At 49.3% G+C, this 23,095-nt stretch overlaps 14 protein-coding genes across 14 annotated transcripts; 6 read left to right on the forward strand and 8 right to left on the reverse strand.

Annotated features, from left to right (window-relative positions):
* Window positions 1-571: 571 nt before the first annotated feature.
* TRUGW13939_05581 (uncharacterized protein) lies at window positions 572-1,583 on the forward strand (the record flags this gene model as incomplete). The annotated part of the gene is made up of 2 exons (XM_035488742.1): window positions 572-1,211; window positions 1,267-1,583. 2 exons carry the CDS (start codon window positions 572-574, stop codon window positions 1,581-1,583), a joined length of 957 nt encoding a protein of 318 aa, XP_035344635.1.
* Window positions 1,584-1,721: 138 nt separating this feature from the next.
* On the reverse strand, window positions 1,722-2,556 carry TRUGW13939_05582 (uncharacterized protein; the record flags this gene model as incomplete). The annotated part of the gene is made up of 4 exons (XM_035488743.1): window positions 1,722-1,807; window positions 1,874-1,914; window positions 1,971-2,053; window positions 2,104-2,556. The coding sequence occupies 4 exons, from the start codon at window positions 2,554-2,556 to the stop codon at window positions 1,722-1,724; spliced, it is 663 nt and encodes a 220-aa protein (XP_035344636.1).
* Window positions 2,557-2,613: 57 nt separating this feature from the next.
* TRUGW13939_05583 (uncharacterized protein) lies at window positions 2,614-3,322 on the reverse strand (the record flags this gene model as incomplete). The annotated part of the gene is made up of 3 exons (XM_035488744.1): window positions 2,614-2,932; window positions 2,993-3,108; window positions 3,287-3,322. 3 exons carry the CDS (start codon window positions 3,320-3,322, stop codon window positions 2,614-2,616), a joined length of 471 nt encoding a protein of 156 aa, XP_035344637.1.
* Window positions 3,323-3,998: 676 nt separating this feature from the next.
* Window positions 3,999-5,670, forward strand: TRUGW13939_05584 (uncharacterized protein; the record flags this gene model as incomplete). The annotated part of the gene is made up of 3 exons (XM_035488745.1): window positions 3,999-4,350; window positions 4,409-4,780; window positions 4,835-5,670. 3 exons carry the CDS (start codon window positions 3,999-4,001, stop codon window positions 5,668-5,670), a joined length of 1,560 nt encoding a protein of 519 aa, XP_035344638.1.
* An 885-nt stretch (window positions 5,671-6,555) lies between these two features.
* On the forward strand, window positions 6,556-7,638 carry TRUGW13939_05585 (uncharacterized protein; the record flags this gene model as incomplete). The annotated part of the gene is made up of 1 exon (XM_035488746.1): window positions 6,556-7,638. The coding sequence occupies one exon, from the start codon at window positions 6,556-6,558 to the stop codon at window positions 7,636-7,638; it is 1,083 nt and encodes a 360-aa protein (XP_035344639.1).
* A 527-nt stretch (window positions 7,639-8,165) lies between these two features.
* TRUGW13939_05586 (uncharacterized protein) lies at window positions 8,166-10,410 on the forward strand (the record flags this gene model as incomplete). The annotated part of the gene is made up of 5 exons (XM_035488747.1): window positions 8,166-8,216; window positions 8,266-9,287; window positions 9,344-9,801; window positions 9,856-10,196; window positions 10,252-10,410. The coding sequence occupies 5 exons, from the start codon at window positions 8,166-8,168 to the stop codon at window positions 10,408-10,410; spliced, it is 2,031 nt and encodes a 676-aa protein (XP_035344640.1).
* A 185-nt stretch (window positions 10,411-10,595) lies between these two features.
* On the reverse strand, window positions 10,596-11,048 carry TRUGW13939_05587 (uncharacterized protein; the record flags this gene model as incomplete). The annotated part of the gene is made up of 1 exon (XM_035488748.1): window positions 10,596-11,048. The coding sequence occupies one exon, from the start codon at window positions 11,046-11,048 to the stop codon at window positions 10,596-10,598; it is 453 nt and encodes a 150-aa protein (XP_035344641.1).
* A 294-nt stretch (window positions 11,049-11,342) lies between these two features.
* On the forward strand, window positions 11,343-13,206 carry TRUGW13939_05588 (uncharacterized protein; the record flags this gene model as incomplete). The annotated part of the gene is made up of 3 exons (XM_035488749.1): window positions 11,343-11,558; window positions 11,615-12,406; window positions 12,469-13,206. 3 exons carry the CDS (start codon window positions 11,343-11,345, stop codon window positions 13,204-13,206), a joined length of 1,746 nt encoding a protein of 581 aa, XP_035344642.1.
* A 172-nt stretch (window positions 13,207-13,378) lies between these two features.
* TRUGW13939_05589 (uncharacterized protein) lies at window positions 13,379-13,760 on the reverse strand (the record flags this gene model as incomplete). The annotated part of the gene is made up of 2 exons (XM_035488750.1): window positions 13,379-13,676; window positions 13,738-13,760. The coding sequence occupies 2 exons, from the start codon at window positions 13,758-13,760 to the stop codon at window positions 13,379-13,381; spliced, it is 321 nt and encodes a 106-aa protein (XP_035344643.1).
* A 1,199-nt stretch (window positions 13,761-14,959) lies between these two features.
* Window positions 14,960-17,311, reverse strand: TRUGW13939_05590 (uncharacterized protein; the record flags this gene model as incomplete). The annotated part of the gene is made up of 1 exon (XM_035488751.1): window positions 14,960-17,311. One exon carries the CDS (start codon window positions 17,309-17,311, stop codon window positions 14,960-14,962), a length of 2,352 nt encoding a protein of 783 aa, XP_035344644.1.
* Window positions 17,312-17,394: 83 nt separating this feature from the next.
* Window positions 17,395-17,800, reverse strand: TRUGW13939_05591 (uncharacterized protein; the record flags this gene model as incomplete). The annotated part of the gene is made up of 2 exons (XM_035488752.1): window positions 17,395-17,731; window positions 17,796-17,800. The coding sequence occupies 2 exons, from the start codon at window positions 17,798-17,800 to the stop codon at window positions 17,395-17,397; spliced, it is 342 nt and encodes a 113-aa protein (XP_035344645.1).
* Window positions 17,801-18,913: 1,113 nt separating this feature from the next.
* Window positions 18,914-19,675, forward strand: TRUGW13939_05592 (uncharacterized protein; the record flags this gene model as incomplete). Its single annotated transcript, XM_035488753.1, has 1 exon — window positions 18,914-19,675. One exon carries the CDS (start codon window positions 18,914-18,916, stop codon window positions 19,673-19,675), a length of 762 nt encoding a protein of 253 aa, XP_035344646.1.
* Window positions 19,676-19,865: 190 nt separating this feature from the next.
* Window positions 19,866-20,081, reverse strand: TRUGW13939_05593 (uncharacterized protein; the record flags this gene model as incomplete). The annotated part of the gene is made up of 1 exon (XM_035488754.1): window positions 19,866-20,081. The coding sequence occupies one exon, from the start codon at window positions 20,079-20,081 to the stop codon at window positions 19,866-19,868; it is 216 nt and encodes a 71-aa protein (XP_035344647.1).
* Window positions 20,082-21,912: 1,831 nt separating this feature from the next.
* Window positions 21,913-23,001, reverse strand: TRUGW13939_05594 (uncharacterized protein; the record flags this gene model as incomplete). The annotated part of the gene is made up of 1 exon (XM_035488755.1): window positions 21,913-23,001. One exon carries the CDS (start codon window positions 22,999-23,001, stop codon window positions 21,913-21,915), a length of 1,089 nt encoding a protein of 362 aa, XP_035344648.1.
* Window positions 23,002-23,095: the final 94 nt, after the last annotated feature.

Below are 23,095 nucleotides of genomic sequence, written 5' to 3' on the forward strand. Positions count from 1 at the left end.
CCTAGAGTCTATGATGTGGCCAATTCAGGCATCAATGCTTATCCAGACGCAGGTACAGATACGCAACAAAATATGACCTCACTATTGTTCTTCAATAGACAAGCTGCGAAAAATGGACCGTGGATCAGAGACATCTGAATTATCGGACGAATAAACACCTCTGTGGTAGAAATTTACATATTATTATTGTATTGACTGAATTTCCCGATTGGGTATTTTTTGTGCCTCGAGTCCCGGCCAATCAGCGCCCTCTATTGGCACCGATCTAACTGCTTATGGAAATTTTCGTCTCTCCTCATGTGCCAACTGTCAATCTTTGCTCTTTTTCTTCTAGTAAAAGTCGTAGAATTCTAGAATTTTGTGTCTCACCAGAGCGCTGCATCTCAAAATCAAAAGTCTGGACTTCTCCACATTGCTGCTCCACAAGACTACAATGACAGCGTATCATTACGACGTCACCATTTTAGATGGGGTATTTAATATATCTAGCTAATTTTCAATCTGATACCAAGAGTACATTGAATTACTCCTAGTTATTGCTTTTTGAAAAAAAAAAAAAACGAAGAACAAAATGGTCCAGACGCGCTCTGGAGAGGTCTCGACGGCCAGCGACTCGAGGCCAGTCCACAAGCCAGCAGCAGAGAAAGGCTCAAAGAACCAGGTCAAAGCCAAGACCGTCAATGAGAATGCTCAAAAAAATGAACCAATTGAAGCCAGAGATGACCCGGCTAAACGTAAACGAGATGAAAATGAAGCTCAACCACCAGACGAAGTCGAAGGCCAGCCGCTGTCTCATAACGAGCAGCCACCTCCCAAAAAGGCAACTAGGGAAGAGGAGGCAGAAGATGAACCAACTCCCAAAGCTGAACAGTTGGAAGAAACCACTGTACACAAAATCATCAAGACCATAGACGAGTATGGCAGCCTTCCTCTAGCAGGAATGGCGGTAAAAGAGCCCCTGAAGCCCACTCCGGAGACTCTCCTTGCAATGGTCATTCATTCGATGCTTAGATCGACACGGATCTCTCATTTGCTAGCAGAAAAGGCTTCTGTTCGAGTGATTAATGCCGGTTATCACGATATTAATATTCTGTCCGAAGCTTCCTGGGATGACAAGGTCAAGGTACTTTCCGAAGGGGGATATAACCGCTATCGTGAAGCCACAGCAACGAAGCTGGGCGACCTAGCCGATTTAGTAAATGGAAAATACGGTATTTATTTCCGCTCTATATTAATAAACTTATTTACTAACAATCAAGGATATAGACGGCGATCTCAACAACTTACTCCAAAAAGCCGAGCACAAGCCCGAGCATGTGCGCCAACTAATTCGAGAAATCAAAGGATTTGGCGACGTGGCAACTGATCTGTTCTGCGATGACGCGCAGGCTGTGTGGCCCATTCTCGCACCGACTATTGATCATCGCAGCCTCGATACTGCTGATGATGTTGGAATCGGTCGGGATATCGACAGTCTTTACACGCTTTTGGGGCGCGACCCTGTGCAGATGAGCAAATTGGCAAGGGGGTTGTCCAACGTGAGGCTCTCAAAGAGAACGGAGGAGATTGAGCAGGAAGAGTAATCGTATTTGTCTATAAAAGTATCCAATCCTTACATACAGAACACTGTACAATAATGTGCCAAGTATAAACCAAGGAAGTGTCAAATGATAGCAGACTTTATGAGCAAAAGGCTTTCCCAGCAACGCAGTATGAATTGGTTAAGCAACGAATGCATCCCCCTTTATAATCACAGGATACTCCCATTTACCATTCTGGAAGTCTTCTGTTGGACCATACAAGCGCACTAAATTGGTATAAGTTAGTCTCGCGCTCTCTCAAAAGCCTATGGCAGATAGTGTGCACTACTTACACATGACAGAAAACAAGGCGCCTGCAGGAGCCGGCAGCCAGCTAGAAAAATTGCTTTATTAGTATATCCACCGGCTGTGTATCGGTACATGACTTACTTATTAGTCCAGTTGGAAGGAGGCGGGTTGCTATAAGGCTGCACAAGAATCTGAAATATCCCATCGTCCGAGGTCGCATAATCCTGGTTACAAGTTCACCCTCAGGGTAGGTAATATTGCTCCTATCACCCACAGTATACTTGTCTTCTGGGTTCTCCACTAGAGTCCCCGTAGCATCGTAGAGCGTCAAGCTCCAGAAACCAAAGGACTGCACAGGGGGCTTAGAGTTGAACGTGTAAATGTAGGACTGGTCGTTGGTCAAGTTCATCGTTTCCGTACCGCGGACGGGATACAGAGCCTGGTCGATGGTCTGTTCCAAGTAGCCAATTTTGCCCATGACTGCTCGGTCTTCGTATTCCGATTCGTACAGACCCTGTGGCGTATTGGTTTCCCAGCCATTAGTCAGATTGACCATATTTGTGGCAAGATATTCGTTAATAGAGTCTTCAAAAAGAGAAAACGCCTTTGTTAGATTGACCCCGAATGGCTTGACGTAAGCTCCGCCGTGTATTCCAGCCGCCTTGAGTTGCGATTGCACATACGCAGAGTCGGTAGTGTTGAACGGTTGGTTCCTCTCATTGAACATCGCGAGAAGCTCCAGAGTCGTCAAAGCAGTGTCATTCAGTGATAGTATATCCGAGATTTATGAAGCGAGCTCAGATTCATCGGTACTAGCAGTAGCGAGCGGCGCAGCACTACTACCACGAGGCACGGCAGCTACATTGAACCCGCTGAGAATATCCTGCACGTGCGAAAGATCGGTGCCATTGTTTTTCACCAGAACGCGGACTAGCATACTACCGTCGCTAGTTGGCCCGTTCACATAGCCCTGATAGCCGTCGTCTCCGTTGCATGCTTCTTCGAGGCCCCAGTTAGGGCCACCGTCAGGTATACGCCGGAAAAGATAATCCCCAGGAACGTCGTCATTTGCAATGCCGATTGATGCAAACTCCTCCCCGTAGCTAGACGTGGAAAAAAAATAAAGTCAGCGGCCATCCTTCAGGTACGGAATTGGGACGTACGGGTCGTAGAAGGCAAAGTTCCAGTATCGGTCATCTGTTATATTTGGCACAGTGACGCGCAAGTCATATTGAGACAGGTTGTATAGTCCGGCGGAGTATATTGTATCGACATTGGGCTGGATTGCCCCGGTACTTGGATCCGCGAGCGTGGGGGAGACCTCTAGACTATTCACGGCGCCGCGGCGAGGAAAGGAAGCGCAAAATTGGCGAAATGGTATAATGGATTGCCATACTGTTGGGATATGAAATTAACAAATGGTATTTTAGTAGTGTCGGGATAGCGAAACAACTTACCTGCAGAGCAAATACTGTTGCATTCAGAGCAGCCATTGTTGATATATTTGATTGAAACTTACAATACTCTTTAGAAACGATTTGCAAATGATATTAATTAATGGAGATCTGTTTCGTCCCCTTTATACCTTCATATTCGATTGACCTTCTTCATTTGGATAAAACACTGCCACAACAAAACTTATGCTCGTTGGTGTCGTTCATTGTAGCCAAGAATATAAACAGAAAATAAAATACTGCATTTGGAAATATAGACTAGCGGATTAAGCATGACATTCTGCAAGAGCTAAACATGGCGAAGCAATATTAGGAAAGTGGGGGCGAGCTGAAATTTCCGTATGCGGTAAGTCGCGCGGACTACATGACATTCTATGATTCTATCATTATTATTATTATAAGAAACAAGAGAACCGGTGTAATGGTAATAATAATAACCGCTGTGGGAGCTCGGGTGTGAACCATGCTAAGATAATTAGTCAGCTAATTAAGCTAAAGAGTTACAGGGATAACTAACTAGGACCTGTCTCATTATTATCCCTTCGTATTAGTGTAACTCCTTTAGTCTGGACTTTTTGACACTCCTAGAATGATACGTCAACAACGGCTGTTGTTGGCGCGTCTTTCAGGTGTATATTTTCTACCATGCAATTTTTCTGCCAATATTTTTCAGTTATCTATACGCTCTCCGTCTGTGCAAACGACTTGTCCTCGCATGTTACATAGTCACAGCGAAGCGCCCTTTCATGAGCATGTTTTCAAGAGTACTCACATAAGATCAGAACTCGATCCACACAATTATACAAGCGGACGGTGGCTTCGTGATGACAAGAATGAGCGAGACATGCGATACATCGGGTTCGATTTCAGTGCTCTTTGTGGGAGGATCCTTGAGCTATGTCCAGGAGCCGGTTCAATCTCAAGCTGCGAAAAGATAGAAGGAGGTTTCAACCGGGTCTTTATTTTCACGTTGAACAATTCTAAACGCATCGTGGCAAGGCTTCCATTTACTCTGGCTGGGCCATCACAGTTGACAACGTCTTCTGAAGTTGCTACGATTAAATACTGTGAGCGGATATCGGCAATCCTGCTAAATATTCTCCTTGCTAACTAATTCACACAAAGTACAGGTCAAGACGAGTATACCAATCCCAACAATCCTCGATTGGAATAATGAGTCCTCGAACTTTATTGGAAGCGAATATATCATCATGGAGCATGCAGAAGGTGTCCAGTTGCACCAAAAATGGCCAAAAATGTCTAGCAGTGCCAGGGTAAAGTGCATAGATGCAATTTACCGAACGCTTAAAGAAATGGTAGACTTGGAGTTCCCAGCTTGTGGAAGTGTGAATTTCGATTGGCGTCTTCAAGCTGACTTCAAAAAACTACCTTTGGGTGATGTATTTTGTGTCGGGCCTCACTGCGCACCCTGGTATTGGAATTGCAATACCAGTGAGCCGAGATATTATCATAACACTCACCCTAATCAGGGACCATGTAGGTTGTTCAGACCGCCAATGTCTCCAGATTAGCTGTTAATTAGTTACTTAGGGACTACTTTGGACAAATATAGTGACGGTCTTGTTGATGCGAGTATCTCCAGGATTCCACCTTGTGATTCTGCAGCTGAGAAACGGGCCTCCTATCATGGCTCTGTCCAAGCACACCTAGACCTCCTTAAACATACCCGGTCTGTACTTAAGCAAATGTGCGCAGATCCTCGGATTCAGGCAGCTGCAACGCCAACACTGTTTCACCCCGATCTACAAAAAAGGAATATTTTTGTGTCAGAGGATGATCCTTCAAAAATAACAGGCATTATTGATTGGCAATCAGCTAGCATTGAACCGGCATTTTGGTATGCAGATGAAGTACCAGATTTTGCAACTCCTGACGATTTTGAAAACAATGTTTGCGCGAAAGCCTTTGATGCTTGCTCTCGTTTTTCAACCCCGAAGCTTTCTGGTCCTAGATTAATGGATGAGAATATCTTCCGACCATTTATCTACAGCTACAGGACGTGGAAAGACGGAGCTGTTGGCATGCGCCATGAACTTATTGAGACTACCCAAAGGTGGAACGAACTAGGTTTCAAAGGATCGAGTCCCTACGTCCTTCCTTCGCCAAGTGAACTAGCGCAGCATAGGAGAGAGTACAAGCTATTTGTAGCAGCACAGGAATTGAAGCATGACTTGGCAAGCCTGCTTAATACCGCGACAGATGGCTGGGTTCCACCGGATTCTTGGGAAGCAACTGAATCAGCCCACAAGGAAGTATTTGATGGTATGTTGACTGCAGTGTTGACAAACAAAAATCCAGATGATGACGAACCAGTGAAGGACGAAGTAGTTCTGAGATCAATCTGGCCATATGACCTTCCTTCCTGATATTGATTAGTTCAACCCGTGGAAAACACTCATTTCCGGCACTCATTTCCGGAGTCAATTTGAGCAAGTGGGATTAGCTTCTTGTTATTATTAGTAAAGGAAGAAGTCAGCACTCGTTGCTTCAAAAAATATCCATGTCAATCGGCGGAAGAATATTTGAAGCATAATATATCGTCGGTCTATCAACGGAACATCTCATTATTTGAGGATATAGTAAAATAAGAAACCATGCAAATTCGTCAATTGATTCATAAAATAGGGCTGATAATAACCATAATAGGTTAGATCAAGTCCTACAACATTTTGATGGCTATTTTCCTATATATCCAGGTGCCAAGGACATCTAGATACACAATCATACATTAGCATTCAGCCGCACACTAAAATCTAAACCACACCTATGAAGACTCAAAATTGGAATTGGTTTAAGACACCAAAACAACGCATTCAGCTTGTGGGAAGCTAGGCTAGAATTACAAGCTGAAAAGCTGGTAGTGCAACCAAAATCCTAGTCATTTCCAAAATGCGTAATCCATGAGACAGGGGAGGGGATCTTGCAGAGTTGAATATCCTTTGCGACATGGCTTGGGTTGCAAGAAGATCTTGGCAATCCGGGCCAGAACTAGGGTTGCTGACAGACTATGTGGTTAAGCATTTCCGTTTCGGGGAAGATGTCCCGCTCTTTCTATAATAAATTAATAATAGTATCATTACTGCCGATCGTATGACAGAAGCAAATCGGATCGGGCAAAAACGACCTAAAATTAAGAAGTCGATAAATTTATAAAATGTTGAAAGCTTGCTCCGATCCCTCTGTGGCAGATTACATCAAACAATTGCCTACATAGTACTTCCTGAAAGGTAACTTTCTCCAAGCTCGCAGAGATGGCTCCTATCCGAATTTCTTTTGCGGTTTTTTCCCTTTTTTCTGCTATTGTCTGCCCTTTTGTTGCTGCAGCTCCCAATGTGGCCAAGCGCAGCGGTGTTCAAGTCGATAGCAATGTCATTTTGATGGGAACAAACGGTACCTATCCACGCGCAACGTACATCAACAATGGAACCCTACTAGGATGTTATACAGCGAACCGCGGCACTCAAATCGCGATCAATACTGTTGTGTCCACTGACAAAGGCTCGACCTGGAGTGAATTGGGCTCCGTTGCTAACGAAGACGAAGCGAGCCACGGGTTGAACAACTGCTATCTACACCAACTGCCGGACTCTGACCGAATCCTCATGGCTTTCCGCAATCATGACCGTGTCGGGACACATTATGTGAAGCACATTATGTTGGTATACTATTCAGACGACAATGGAAAGACCTGGGAATATCTAAGCACTGTTGCAACCACCGATACGACGGGGAATGGTATCTGGGAGCCGTTTATCATGGACACGCTAGACGGCGACCTGATGTTGTTTTTCTCTCGAGAAAAGGTAACCGATGGCACAGATCAGGATAGCAGCTTGATCCGTTCCAATGACGCTGGCAAGACCTGGCAAAATGAAACGACCATTTCCGGGGCCGACATCAAGAAGCGCGACGGAATGCTTGGAGTTGCCCGTCTGGCCCCTGGTTCCGAAAATCTGATAGCCGTCTTTGAAAGTCTCATGCCAAACACCGGTATCACTTCGATCACGTCCTCTGACGATGGAAAGACTTGGAATCCGGAACGCGGCACCGTTTACGAGAGTTCTAAGCCTTCTGAGGCAGCACCTCAAGTTGTCCTCGTTGGCGAAACTCTTGTTACCAGCTTCGCAACGTACGAAGACGACCCTAGCGGTGCTCAGGCCAACGTCAAGGTCGTCACAAGTACAGATGGAGGTGTCAACTGGGGCCAAAAGACACTGGTGCAAGAGGACTGTTTTTGGGCTGGATCAGTGGTGATTGACGACAGCAGCTTGCTTGTGATGTGCCAACACCAGAGCAATTCGGATGTTGTCGCACGACGCGTGACTCTGACTTAGCAGAATATACATGTATATCATTTATTGGCAGAGTATTAATTAGTTAAGCAGTTTAGTACTTAAAATCAATTGATACATGTATAAAAGATATAAAATACACCCCGAGTTTCCGGCGACTGGCGGGGCCTGCTTACGGAGCCAAAGCGGCTTCTAACAAGTAGTAATGAGTTTCCTGCTTGCATAAACAAAATGTGAGCCAAAAAAATGACTATGTAGTTGTACAATGGTAAAAATCCAGGGGTTGACGGTTAAACATTAAAGACGGGGATCAACTCCGAGTTTTCGGCGGGGCCTATATACTATATGGGGCCCCGCAAACCCAACCGGGTGGTCGGTCCGAAACGGTCTGGCCCGCGCCGAAGACCGAGGATATAACTCCTCTATAAGCATTGCTCTAAAATCATTTATTCTCGACTCCTTTTCTCGTTGTACATATCTTGCTCAAGAAGTTAGGAAAGAGAAATATGGCAGCCCTAGTCGACGTCCCGCGCAAGCTCTGGGAGCACCCCAGCCCCGAGTCAACACAAATGGGCGTGTTCAAATCGCGGCTCGAGAAAGCCAAAGGAGTCAATCTTGCTGTAAGTAACACTCCCATCTTTTAAGGTTTAAACGGCTGAGTATTTGCAGGATTATAATGCACTGTATCAGTGGTCGATAAAGAATCGCTCCGAGTTCTGGAGCTTTGTGTGGGAACAGCTGCCGCTCATTCATGAAGGACAGTATGAGGTTGCAGTCGACGAATCCATTCCAATTCAGAAGAACCCAGACTGGTTCAATGGTGTTCGACTGAACTTTACAGAGAACATTCTATTCAGCCCGGGAAGCTCGGCGGGTTCTCGGTCGACAGCTGGCAAAGAAGATTCCAAGGTTGCCATTCACGAGGTTGTCGAAAGCAACATCCAGCCAGCTAGAGATGTGACTTGGAAAGAACTAAGACAGAACGTTGGACAGTTCACGCAGGCTCTCAAAGCAACTGGTGTGCAAAAGGGAGACCGCGTGGCTGTTGTAGCTAGCAACAGCGTGGAATGCCTGATCCTGTTTCTCGCCACGGCGAGCTTGGGAGCGTTGATCTCGACGACCTCGTCAGACACTGGGTCGCGAGGAATACTGGATAGACTGACCCAAATCAAGCCTCGATGGCTGTTCATGGAAGATGCCGCAATCTACAAGGGCGAGGTGATCGATCTCCGGTCCAAGATTGCACAAGTTGTCCAGGGGATGCACGCTGTTTCCGAGTTTCAGGGCGCAGTTGCAATCCCCCGATTCAGGGGTCGACCAAATGATGTGGCTGGCGTGCCTCGGACTCAGACTCTGGACAGCTTCCTGGCCAAGGCGCAGTCTGATGAGCTGGAATTCGTCCGCGTTGGCTTTCGCGACCCGTTTCTAATCGTATACTCATCCGGAACCACAGGCCAGCCGAAGTGCATTGTTCACTCTACAGGTGGTGTCCTGATTACTACGGGTAAAGAAGGGAGGCTGCACCAGAACGTGGATTCTCAGAGCACAATTCTACAGTATACGACTACGGGGTGGATTATGTACCTCATGTGTGTGGCCAGTTTGGTCACAGGGGCCAAAGTCATTTTGTACGATGGCAGCCCGTTTGCGCCAGATGCTCGCTTTCTCATCCAATTGATTGGTCGTCAGCGGTTCGTCGATTTCATCAGTTTGAGTAGAGATAATTGCTAACTGAAATTATAACCAGAGCAACCCATTTCGGAACATCTCCACGCTATCTGCAGGAACTGAGAAAGCAGAAAATCACTCCCCGAAATACAGCAGATCTGAGCAATCTCCGCATTGTGACGTGCACCGGTATGGTGCTGGCCGATTCTCTCTTTGAATGGTTCTATGACGACGGATTTCCGTCCCACGTCCAGCTGGCAAACATCTCTGGAGGGACTGATCTGGCAGGCTGCTTTGGTATTGAGAACCCATTGAGTCCGCTGTATGTGGGTGGCTGCCAGGGAATCTCTCTGGGTATTCCCCTTGAAGTGTTTGATCAAGTAGACGAAGGCCTGCAGGGTGTTGATGGCAAGGCTGTGTCGAATGGCGAGGCTGGTGAGCTGGTTGCTACTGGTGCGTTTCCCAGTATGCCAGTTACTTTCTGGGGCGACGATGGACCAAAGAAGTATTATGATGCATACTTTGCAAGGTTCAACAGTGAGTGTCTAAACACAACATGACTTTAGCACGTCACTAAATTTGATTATAAAGATGCATGGACACACGGCGACTTCATCGCTATTCATCCCACTACCAACCAAGTCACCTTCCTTGGCCGATCCGACGGCGTCCTCAACCCATCCGGCATCCGATTTGGATCGGCTGAAATATACAACGTTATCGAGACGCAGTTTGCCAGCGAGGTAGTGGAATCGGTCTGCGTCGGACAGAGACGCCCGCAAGATCTCGACGAGTCAGTGATTTTGTTTCTAATGATGAAACCGGGACAGCAATATACTCAAAACCTCGTGGAGCGGATCAGAGCGGCAATTGGCAAGGCTCTTAGTCGGCGGCATGTGCCCAAGTATATTTTTGAGACGCCTGAGATACCGGTATGCATGCTTTATTTATATTAAAAATTTTGATTTTTTAAACTGACAAATGCAGACAACCGTCAACGGGAAAAAGGTTGAGCTACCGGTTAAACAGATTGTGTCGGGGAAACGGATTAAACCATCAGGAACACTGGCGAACCCGCAGAGCCTGGAGTTTTACTACCGGTTTGCAGAGGTGGAGAAGCTGGGTGGCAGACCAACAAAGCTGTGATATAATAGAATGATAGACGTTGCACTGTAGATAATGCTGATTTCAATGTTTGCTCTATATGTATTCTCGAGAGAAGGTTCGTGTGTAACATCAACTGATAGACATCGTGGCTCGGGGTATATACAGACACGTTTTGTGTAACGAAACACAGGACCGACAGCTGCACTGAAGAATGCAAAAGACTGCTAGAAATCCCCCTTGTAGACCATCCCCAGCGAGCGCGGCGCCGTATACACAAACCCATTCCTTTCGTACAGCTTCCTGCCCGGCGGGTCTGCGAGCAGGTTGATATACGGCGGAAAGCCATCTTCCACAGGCGCAGTGGACTTGATTTTGTGTAGTAGATGCTTCAAGACTGCGTCGCCGAGGCCCTTGCGCTGATGGTCCTTGGAGACGGCCATGTCGGTGATGACAAAGTACCAGCCCCCGTCGCCGATAATCCGGCCCATGGCGACGATCTCGGACGAAGTTTGATTTTCTGGTGCGTACACAATGTGGCAGCCATACCAGGCGCCGTGGACCGAGACAGCAGCCTGGGCGGCGCTTGGAGGCGTGAGGCCGGTGGACGTGCGGAGATGCAGATACGTCTCTACGGCGGGCACGCCGGGGTGGATGGTGTAGCCTGGAGGGAGCGCCATTTTACCGGAGAAATATGTGGTATTTGGCATTTTGAATGACTCATTTGGTGGTTTATATATATCTGTCTGCTGCCTGTCGGACTGGATTCGGAATTCGGGGGTTGATCTCGTGTCGATTGGCTGCGTGTAGTCCGAGGTGGAGATTGTGCGAGCGTGAAATGAGTCATTCTATACCGCTTCTTTATACTCGATGCTTTATAACCGTCTGATGTTATCTTGGTTTTCAGGTGTTGAGATCAATTGTGGGTAACTAAATGCCAGTGCACTGAGATTGGGAAAGTCAGAGACATCAACATGTCTTCCCCCGCAATTCAGGATCAAGATGCGTCGTCTCCCCCACAGCACAAAACAGCACCAGGCACCCCGTCAGCTCCCCCGGCCCTCGCGCTGGAGGAGATCCAGATGGCGCATGTGTCGTCTATAATATCTGCTGCTGCAGACCAAACAGCGCATGATGTCGAAGAAAAAAGAGGCAAGGTTCGAGTCGTTGCGATTTTCACCGCTCTTGCGGTAAGCGACTCCCAGAAATTTGTTTTTGTATGAATGAGAAGCTGATAAAACCCCAGCTCAGCCTGTTTATCGCGGCGCTCGACCAGACCATCGTGTCGACGATTATCCCAACCATGGTGGCCGACCTGCACTCTGCAGCAGGCTATGTCTGGATCGGAGGCGCGTATCTGCTCGCCAACGCAGCCGGGTCCAACATCTGGGTCAATCTGTCGGATATCTGGGGCCGCAAGCCCATTCTACTCGGCACAGTAGCTCTCTTCTTCGTCTCGTCGATTATCTGCGCAAAGGCAGTTGACATGACCATGCTGATCGTCGGACGAGCGTTCCAGGGCGTGGCCGGCGGCGGGCTGATGCAGCTGGTGCTGGTCACGATCTCGGACCTGTTCAGTGTGCGGCATCGCAGCCTGTATTTTGGCCTGCTCGAGTTCATCTGGGCGCTGGCCGGTGCCATCGGCCCTCTGATGGGCGGTGCGTTGACGCAGCGCGTGTCGTGGCGCTGGGCGTACTGGATCAATTTGCCCGTGTGTGGACTGGCGCTGCTGTTGTTAATCGCTTTCCTCGACGTGCACAACCCGCGTACTGCCTTTCTTGACGGTATCAGAGCCATTGACTGGGCTGGCAGCCTGGCCATCCTGGGCATGACGCTGATGCTGCTGCTGGGACTGAACTTTGGCGGCGATACCTTTGCGTGGAGCTCGCCGACGGTGATTTGCCTGATTATCGCGGGCTGTCTGATGAGCCTGGTGTTTATCTACTGCGAGAAGCGGCTGGCGAAATATCCCCTGATGCCGTTGGGTGTTTTCCAGTCCAATATTGCCAGCTTTGTGATTGCTTTCTGCCAGGGCGCGGTATTTATCTCTCTTTTTCTATCTGTATACAATGACTACAGTGGCTAATGGTTCTCTGACAGGTCTTCATGGGCGGGGAATACTACCTACCCTTGTACTTCCAGTCCACCAAAGGCGCCTCACCCATCCACTCCGGCCTGCTTCTTCTACCCATCGTACTGACCGAAGCCTTCACGAGCGCGCTGACGGGCTATCTGATCCACCGCACCGGCCGCTACGTCGAGCTGCTCCAGTTTGGATGCGTGACGTCTGCGCTCGGCACGGGCCTCTACATCAATTTCTCGACAGATTCCCCTCTGGTAAAAATCATTCTGTATCAGATCATCGCGGGACTGGGTATTGGCTGCCTCTTCACGGCGCCCGTGATTGCGTTACAGGCCAATGTGTCGCAGGCCGACACCGCCAGCGCCACGGCGACTCTGAGCTTTGTGCGCAATTTGGCCACGGCGGTCTCGATTGTCGTCGGCGGCGTTGTGTTTCAGAACAGCATGGTCCTGCGCAAGCCAGCCCTATACGCGGCGGGCCTGTCTGCGGAGGCTATCGAAACCTTTGCGGGCGAGGACGCTACGGCCAGTGTGCTGTTGATCGACAGCTTACTGGAAGATCCGCTGCAGCGGCGCGCAGTGCGTGATGCATGGGCGTGGAGTCTGCGCAATATATGGATCTTGTACACGTGCATTGCAGTAGTCGGCGTTGTGGCGTCGTTGTTCCTGCGCAAGACGCATTTGAGCAAGGATGAGGTGTGGACGGAGAACAAGACGGGGATTAGAGCGAGGGAAAAGAGTAGCAGTAGTTCTTAAATTTATGTAGAGTGTAGCAGGGTTTTAAAATGGAATATGATTGAAATGGTGATTTCAATATAATTGGGTGATGGTTTTTTACTACTCATCACAGCTCAAATAGAATACATCCAAGGCTTTCCTCCCTTCCCTTAATAATAGCCCCAACTCAAAAAGAACTTGTTGAAGAAGTTTATTTGTTGTTCTCAATCGCAGCCAAGATCGCAGGCGGGTTAGCTCCCACAACCTCACCGACCTTCTCCCCATTCTTAAACAGCAAGAAAGTCGGCATGGCGCGGATACCCAGCTCCTGGGCTACATCGGGGCTGTCGTCGACATCGAACTTGACGAAGCTTACAACGTTCTCAAATTGCTTGCTGAACTCTTCGATCTTAGGCGCAATGGCCTTGCAAGGGCCGCACCATTCGGCAAAGGCGTCGACGACGACGAGCTTGTCGGATGCGAGGACGGTGCTGTCGAATTGGGATTTTCTGCGGGTTTTTAGTATACTTGGCAATGATTTATTAGGAAAGAAAGAAAAGAAAGGCTCACCCCTTGACCAGAGTAACGGCCATTGTGACTGGAGTGTTGCGGAACTGATAAAAAGGCGACGAGGAAAAGGCGCGATGTGCGGGAGTCGACAGAGCGAGGCGGCGGAGAGACAACGAGGCCAGAGTAGATGATGGTCTTTTGCAGTGAGCAATGATGATAATGTCAGTTGGATGATTGATGACGGTGAGAGGGGCTGCTGGCTGGGCTTTTTAAAGTAAGAGGAGAGTAGAGGGGAGGAGGAGGGGCAGTGACGTTATTAGTCAGAATGGCCACCGCTGCCATTGGCGAGACGATGATTAATAGAAGATTCTTGATGATGATGACCTACCGCATGTTTGTTTATAATAGAATGGCGTGCTATTTTACAAATGTTATGATAGTGTACTGCTAGGTGTTAGCTGTTGTCTTGCCAGCAGCCCGGCCTCCTACCAGAGTAGATAGAGTACACAATTGACAATAACTAATAATGTTTTGTTTGTGACTGCGGAAAAGACTCCAGAGAGACCATTCTGCCGGCTCGCCCAAAGCAGCAGGCGGTGAGGACATGACGTGCTCGGCGAGCGCGGGCTTACCAATCGCCCGATTCTAGACTTTTGTATATAAACATTTGCAGTAGTATACTTTGTGTATACATAGCATACAAGTAGTATACTTGCTGTCCGTATACACTTTTATAATTTATATTTGGTCTTATTTTATAATTTATTTAATATTCTTCAATTGATCAACTCAATATTAACATAGCAGTACACTTGGCCACGGCATCTCCTGCACTCTTTCTTATCCCTGATATACAAGCCATGCCGCAATAAATAGAACATTGGGATAGGGTATCTGATACAACAACAAAAGTCAGAACACTTGAGAGTTAGGTTGGCTGCGTCTCGTCCAGTCTTGCCAGTCTTGGTCGGTAGTAGTAATTGCAGCGGAGCGTAAAGCCAGTTTTATGATCGATATGTGGTTTTCTGTTTCTGTTTTCACCTTTTTTTTTTGGTTTTCTTTTTTGTCGTTTTCATTTTGAATTTTTCATATTTTCATTTTTTTTTTTTTTTCCCTTTTCGTTGCCGGTTTTTCACTGTTTTTCGTGTTTTCGGTGGCTGTTGCTCCGCTGCAAGAATGTAGTAAAAGAATGTAAGACTGGTTCGACTGACACCAACACATCTTCCCCCGCTCTCAACTCTCTGACATGAAAAAAAAAAAAAAAACGGCTCAAAACTATCGTCTATATCTGTTCCGCAGAATGCGAGTCAACCGACGACCGTGGCGGAATGTCCAACAATTTGGCACTGCCTGCACTCACTTGACGCGCATGTTTGTGGCCACGGCCATAGTCGACGCTGTGAGCGCGCTGAATCTCGACAGCCTCGTCACTGACAGGGCTGATGGGACTCTCGTCCATCGCTGCGTCGAGCATGTCAATGTCGGTCAGCACGATTTCCTTCGACTGAGCCCGAATAGCTGCATGACGGACGACTGTTGGCTTGCGAGCGACTCCTCCGCGCCAAGACTCTGTGGCATTCGTGCCTTCTTCGGCTTCTGGCGAGGGTGATCGGTCACTGTCGGCGGCGATTTCAAGGCCCATTGCGCTGCTGCTTGCTCTGCGCAATCCAGTCGCAGAGTGGCGTTTGTTCTCTACGGGCTCTTCAGCCAACTCGTTGAAATACACGTCACTGGCCAAGTCGTCGCCCCCATTGGTTTCGTCGGATCGGTTCAGTTTAGACTTTCCGCCACTGCTTCGCCAGGCTGTATTCGTGGTATTCTGCGAAATTCGGCGCAGAAACTTGCCCGACATCCATGACCCTTCGGAATCAATCGAAGCGAGCGACTGTGACAACATGCCACTGTTGCCGTCCCAAGCACGGTCTACATCTTCCATCTCACGGTTGGCTTCAGCGCCGACCAGAGATTGAGGGCTGACATCGTCAGCCGACTCGTGCACGGGCGAAATATTCGTGCTGCGTTCAAACGGCACGGGAATTGGAGATTGGACGCGAGAGTCCGGAGGGGAAATAGGGAAATCTCCAAGGTGTTCGGTAAATTTGGACTGTGAGCGGTGGCTGGTGCCAATCCGCAAAAAGCTCCTCTCTGGGATGGGAATTGGGACGGCCGCGGTGTGAATGGGTCCGGTGCTCTGGATTTTGGTGAACGATTCTCTGGATGTGTTGGAGAAATCAGAAGATGGAGCGTCAAGGTCTCTTGAGGCTTTGCTGCGAGGACTGCCGCGAGTAAAGAAAGACATCCACGTAGCCATGCGTCGGCCGCTGTGGTCTGAGAGGCGTTTCTCCGACTTTTCCGTGCGTGACAAGTCAGATACGGATTCAGGAGCAAGGTTGTTGATTCGTGGCGAACTGAAATTTTGAGGCGGCGGGGATTGGTATTGCGGCGTCGAGTCTTCGCCTATTTTGCCGGCGCGAATCGACCGGTCGTCGATGTTGCCGATTACGTGGGTGGAAATATCTGAGAAGCGGTTGCTCTTACGTTGGCTCTCTTTGGAAGAGCTGCGTAGCCACGAGCCTGGTTGCTCGCGCGAGTGCACGCTCTCCCGCGGCGCAGCAACGATGTTTTCCTCTGGTAGTTGTTTCGAGGATGTCGCGGGAGATGGGGTCTGGTCTCTGCCACGCAGGTCATCGAAGTTCTCGGTCAAACCTATCGTCGGGCTTCCGGCCATATTCCTCTCTTGCTCCTCGCGATCTCGTTCAGCCCTCCGTTGTAGCCGGCGCTGGATTCTCTCCTGGTTCTCCTGACGCTTCTTATCCCGCCGTCGGCGGTCTCTCTCCATGAGTTCTCTCAGCGCAGGAGCGTCGAGATCGTCGGCTAGTTCGGCGACCCTTCTTCTCGATTGATAGTCCTCCTCATCGCCGAGCTTGATGTCCTTTCGCATTGACGTCGCGGACGGGTTGAGGCTTCGAGGGGGTCCATATTTAGAGTTGTCGCTGTACCGAAGGGTTGGTCGTGGCGCGAGGACGGAAAAGACGTTGACTTTGTATGTGTATGGGTCGGAGTGGTCGGACAGCGAGGAACGAGCATCCATGGGCAGGCTTTGGTTGGAGAAATGGCGATCCGCATGGCGACTCGAAGCGCTCGGACCCAGATTGGCTAAAGCGGCAGCAGAATGAGGATGAACCGCTGGTGGGGACGAGCTCATCACCCTGATTTCCTGTTCGCGTTGCAGCTCTCGAGCAGAGCGTTTGCTCAGCCTCTTCTTCAAAGTGCCTTTACTGTTGGTGCTGGCGCGCTTTTGCAGGGTCGGCGTGGCACGGCTACCAGAGAAGTGGTCTTGGCCGATACTCGAGAGAGACGTATGGTTGTCGAGGCTATAGGCAAACCCCACGGTGGCATCGGCGCTTCTCTGAGTAGTGTTTGGCAGAGGCTCGACGGCAGCACGAGACGGTGTACTTCTGCGCTTGTCGCGTTTCGAGCGCTTTCTCGACGGCTTCCTTGCTATAGGGGCGGCTTGCTCAGGTACGGGAGACAAGGCAGCACTCGGCAGCGACGCATTTCTGTCGACAGCATCAGAGGCCTTCATCTGACTCCGGGGCCGTTTGCCCTTGCGCCCAAAGGGCCATATCGCCATGGCTGCAACCAGAGAGGAAGAACGGCGAGGCGATTCTTTCTGGCGCTCGACTGGCTGCCAGCCAGAAAAGTGGCGGACAGCGGTCAGATAGAGTGGCAGTCGCCGGGGTCAGTGGACGATTGGCGACTGAGGACGAGTGAATTCATGGGTGGCGTGGTAGCAGAGTAAGTAGTGTGGAGTGTTTTGATTTCGACAGTATCGACTCGAAGCAGACGAATGGGAAGCGAGGCGAGGCGAGGCAAGGAGAGGATGAAGACAGCGACTAAGATGACAACGGGAGGAGAGAGGAGGAAAAGGAAGAAGAGGAGGTGACGCTTTTTCTGGCTGGCTTGGGCGGAAAGCGTGACCAGACTGAGACCCGACCAGGCTCTTTGAGTCTTTGGGCGGTAACCGGTAAGCGTATTACCAGCGCCAGCCACGCTGTCTCGGTATTAGTACGCACGTTGAATACCGGGCAGTCGTCTCGTTCCCAGTTTCCACTGACATCATCGTGGAGTGCTAGTCGATACTCCATAGAGTCCGTACTATAAGCATCGACTCCTCATCGAGGGCTCTGGCAAACGGACTATTCACTGCTAGCTGCAGTTAGCGCTCCTCAGGCAGTCGATCGGCGCTCCAAGTTTGCTCAAATAAATTACCGACCGTACGGGCTGGCACATACGGCCCCACGCGGTACCGGGCCGGCCAATCACGCGGCCGGCACGTATTGTAATTACAGCGGAGTCTGGACCGTGGGCGATGCGTCACGTGGACCTCCTTTGTATTGTATTGCTGTTTCTGGTATGAATTAGTTATTCAATAATCTCGGTTTTGGGTTTTTGGTTATTGTCTTGGGAGCAACCGCTTCAATGTGCGCCATAATGGCCAATGGCACCCCTGTCAGAGTCATCTTAATTTGCTGCGACTGTTGGCCGCTTGTTCAGGCTTAGCCCGGGTTAAATATAACTCGCCCTCTTCAGTACTAAATACGTAGTAGTAAATGATGTCGGTGGTGGGCCCGGAGAATGCCGGTCGAGCTGACTGACTGGCCGTTATCACGGCCAAATGTTGCCAGCCAGGCTTCAGCGTTTTGCATTTTACTAATGATAACAGAACGAACAGCTGGCGGACTGCGGCAATAACTGAGACATTATTCAATATTCAATGTTGCAACCTGCATATGTCGCTTGTTTAGCGGCCGCCGGCTAGCCACGACTCGCTAGTTACTTACTACAGGGTTCCTGCGTTGTACAATGTAGCAAAGCCATATTGCTTTTTATGTGATGGACAACTGGTGAGTGTGATGTATCTGCTTTTTATCTTCTGTTATATCAATTGGTAGTTCTACACACATTCAGTCGTGGACATATACCACACTATACACATGCAGCGATATGTACATATATCTGTATAGGCGGTGTAGATCCCGACTGAACTGCCGCCAGCTCGTGGCTGCCTCGACCGACGCTCTGGTTTTCTTTCTTTCCATCTTCTACTTCTCTACTTCTCTACTTCTCTATTTCACTGTTTACGATTGCGCCTCTGGTTGCTGATCCTCATGCCAAGTGATTATCAACACAACCCCAAACAAGAAGACAAAAAACAAGAAATAACAAGCCACCCATGGCCGTCAACCCCGCAACCGGCGCGCCCCTCCCCGCAGACGCCCTGCAGCGCGTCCTCTTCGTTGCTCGCACCACCCACGTCTATGCCATTCCTCCATTGACCTCGATGAAGGGCTACATGGCCGCCGACTGGACCGTGCAGAACCGCCAGATCTTCACTGCCCGCCTGCGCATCCTGGAGACAGCCATCCACGACACCGTCACCACGGACATCCTGCTCGAAGACCCCAACGACGGCAGCCTCTTCGCGGCAGCCCCGTACACAGACGCCAGCGCCGTCGAACACGTCCTCGACTCGTCGCGGTTTTTTGTGCTGCGCGTGGTGGGCGAGGGCCGCAAGGCTACGCTGGGAATTGGGTTTGAGGACCGCAGCGACGCTTTTGACTTTGGCGTGGCGCTGCAAGAAGCACGGAAGCTATCCAACAATTCAGTAGTATCTTCTTCAGACCAGCCGTCCGCTGAGCAGACGCCCAAAGACTACAGCCTGAAGCCCGGACAGACCATCAGCGTCAACACGGGGAGGAGGCGCCCAGCGGCTGATATCTCCGAGTCCAAGAGCCCCGTGTCTGCGGCCAGAGCCGAAGAACAGGCCCTGTTCTCGATTCCGCCACCGCCAGCACCCACGGCCGGTGCATCGATTGCCATAGGAGATCAGGGTGGTGGTGGTGGTGGTGGTCGACGAAGAAGACCAGCGTCTGCGCTTATTGCAGCAGAAAACGCCCCGTCTCTGGGCTTTGATGACTCGGCCACGTTTAATTGAGTCTAGTAATGCCGATATGAGAAGTAGAAAGTTTTGCATGTTGTATCCAGTAGGATTAAGACTATAATATCTCGTCTTATCGATGTATATCGACCAATCAATCGCCACTACATATTGACGACATCAAACATATACACCCACACCCACATCCCACATGGACACATCCATATGTATAAATATATATCATGTGTTATGTCCTCTCCGACAGTGACTTCTTCCTCAACCGGCGCGGTTCACGGCGCTCCAGCGTGCGATATTTCTCGCTCGGACGACGACTGAGCAGTTTGCGGATCGACCACGACACGTTGACGCCAGCGTGCTCGTCTGGCACGTATGACCGGCGACGCTGTTCACCTATCAAGAGGCTAGACGATCTGTGGCCAATGCTGGACGAGCATTCATCCATGTTTTTTTGGTAGTTATTTTATGGTCCGGTGAGGTTGTAGCCGATCAAATTTGGTGGTGCCAGCACAGCACAGCGTTTTGTCGTGGTACTAGTAGTCTCGAGGACTGGTCAAGTTTGTGACCTTGGGGGTCGACCAGTTGATAATAATAATGGAGGATAATAGCAATATTTCAAATGTTCCAAGTTAATGTTCTAGTAACTTGGAGAGTGGCAGGTTTGACATTCTTATTGTTATCCAACACGAAGATGAACTCTACTGTTGGATCATTTGACCTGGCGCTTATTAAGAACGTCACTGGTGGATTGTGACTCCGCTTGACTCTGACGTTACATATTGCCGTCTTTGTTTGTTATTCTCCAGGTGTCGTTTTATGTTTATGGTCTTTGTCGAGTATATGAATCTCGCAGGATAAACCAGTCCTGTTTGAAACAAATCCCAAACAAAGATCACGTACCCAGTACTGCATGTATACAGTGTACTGTTCCGAAAACGCGGGGAACCCCCCACTATGTATCTATCGACAAACGAAATATTTACAGAGTTACTCACCGCCAGACCACGCCGATCGAATCTTCACTCTAACATGGTTTATTTAATATCCAAATGAAAATATCAGAGTCCGACGATGATCGCGGCCCAATCGGGAAACTCATAAAAAATGACCGATTCTCATTCGAGGATCCCAGATTTCGCGAAGCCCCCATGTAACGGTGCAAAAAGGTTAATCAATTCAACATGCTCTTCTCTTACTGCTCGTAGTTTAAGCGATATGCAGATGGAACATGGACTTCATGCCCGACTCGCGCTGATTGGGTCAGGGTAATAAAAGATCGATGTGTCGGATTTATTCATTTCGCCTTGCATGAGTCAATTTACGTAGTAGAAGACTCATTTAATGCTAGACCCCCTCCCCGCTCTCTGTTGACTTTTTTGTCTTTTTTATTTTGTATTCCATTGATAATTACCGAAGAGACTTCAATTTATACTATATCAATATATCCGACCATTCTCAACATTGAAAATGCCCGCCGTTCTGCTCCTCGTCGCGCTCGGATATCTTCTGTTGTACGCCTTTGCGACTCCGCATGTGTCTGCTGTGTCTGCCCCGCTGCCAGACTCGTCATGGATGAATGTGCAGAATATCGAAGGACTGGCATTGCTTGAAAGCACGGCTCGCCATGCCATGTCTGAATATATGCGTCATGTTTCTGCCGGTTGAAACAATTCGTGATCGAAAAGTTCGGAAGGAATAATTATACCACGCTACGGCCATCTTCTCGATGCGAAAATACGCCTCTCTCTACACGTGTACAGTCATGCAGAATTCGTTCCAGTATCGATCGACTCGAGACATAAATGACAGGGTACATGCATCGATGCTACTGTACTACATTTGAACACCCAAGAGCCCAGGTGTTCAATGTTACAAAGGGCAGGCCATCTACACATGTACTTGGACCGCTATGCAGCCTCCAGATGTCAATGTCAATACATCAAACGTATTATTAGTTCAAAGCTATCAATCTACTAGATTGACCAATTGACAATTGACATTGATATGTTCATAACTCGTAATTCCTGACATCAAGTAAACGTGTCATCCGCAAGTGACTCATTAAACCAGCAAGACACATCTGTCATGTCCCAAACCAGCACAAATGCGTGGTGCGCGTCGCGCCTGTCGACATATTTAGTATATGTCGTTTGTTAGACAGCCGCTGACGATGCTGTATATCATCCGTGCCTGTTGGCTACGGAAAGACACAAGGCTGGCGATGCACGCCTTTTCTTCTGTAGACTCTTTTAAACGAACCCAAGTGCCTCCACGCTTTAAAACCAAATCTTAATCAATTCTTCGCTGACCGCACTCGGGGTAAGCACGCCGCTTTCCGTTATCAACGCTGTGATTAGATGTGGCGGAGTAAAATCTACCGCGTCACGTCGAAGGGGCCCCTGTGCCTTGTTCGCTGGTGCTCCGTTCAACAGCGCAGCCATGTGCTCTGCCTTTTCTTTGGATGTCTCTGTCTTTTCTTCTTCTGATGACGCCTGGTCGCCGCTCTTTTGCGAAGATTCGCCAATGTCTTCGTCCGTTTTGAAGTTGATCACATGCTGCTCGATCGGAAGGTCATACTGTCCAAGTGGATACAGACGGACGAATTTGTGGCTTTCCGCAACAACGTAGAACGGTTTTCCCATCGCCTTTGCCAACAGACCAATCTGGTATGTGCCCATCCGAGACACAATGCCGCCATTTTCCACCACACCTTCAGCACCCACAATGACTGTGTCGACTTTGCCTAGTGAATAGGCGACGGCAGATTCGGGGATAGTAGCAACTGGCACACCCTTCGCTCTCAGAGCGCGTACCGTCTCCAGGCCTTCAGGCTCCACTGTGAGACTGTCGGCGTCGCTGATACCGTAAAGAACGTAGATAACACGGAACCGGACGGCAGACGAGCCACTCATTTCGTCTGCTGCTTTCTGTAGCAATGCTGACACCACGCGAGATCCGCCGTTTGTCAAGATTGTGCTTCCATCCCGGACAAATCCCTTTCCAAATGCAGCGATTGTGTTCCGGCTCTCCTTGGCACGTTTAATAAAGAGTCGCCCGTTCGACAACAAATGAGCCCGTATCGCGTTGAAATCTCCTGCTGGCCCCAGCTGGCCCGGTCTCTGTAGAGTGGTGATCAGGTATCGTTGAAACAAATCTGTGCCGGCCGAGAGAGCGATGGGGTTGGGGACGGCGTTTTTGAGGATGGTTGTATGCTTCGCGAGCAAGTCGAGCGTCTCTGAAATCGTGCTAGAAGGCGAGTGCGTCAAGAGCAACACCAGGGCCTCGATGGCCGCGATCGGCATCGTCAGGTCGGGGTCAGACTTGAGAAGGTCATGGTAGGTCGACACAATGCTGGGCGCCCACATTAGCTGTATAGACCTAGCTTGGGGTGCAGTAGAGCATACTCGAATGTGGCTGACTGTACTGGCGCCATGATTGCTAGATCACTTCGGCCGAGCC

This window comes from Talaromyces rugulosus, chromosome III (genome assembly GCF_013368755.1).
Source record: "Talaromyces rugulosus chromosome III, complete sequence".
Classification (NCBI taxonomy): domain Eukaryota; kingdom Fungi; phylum Ascomycota; class Eurotiomycetes; order Eurotiales; family Trichocomaceae; genus Talaromyces; species Talaromyces rugulosus.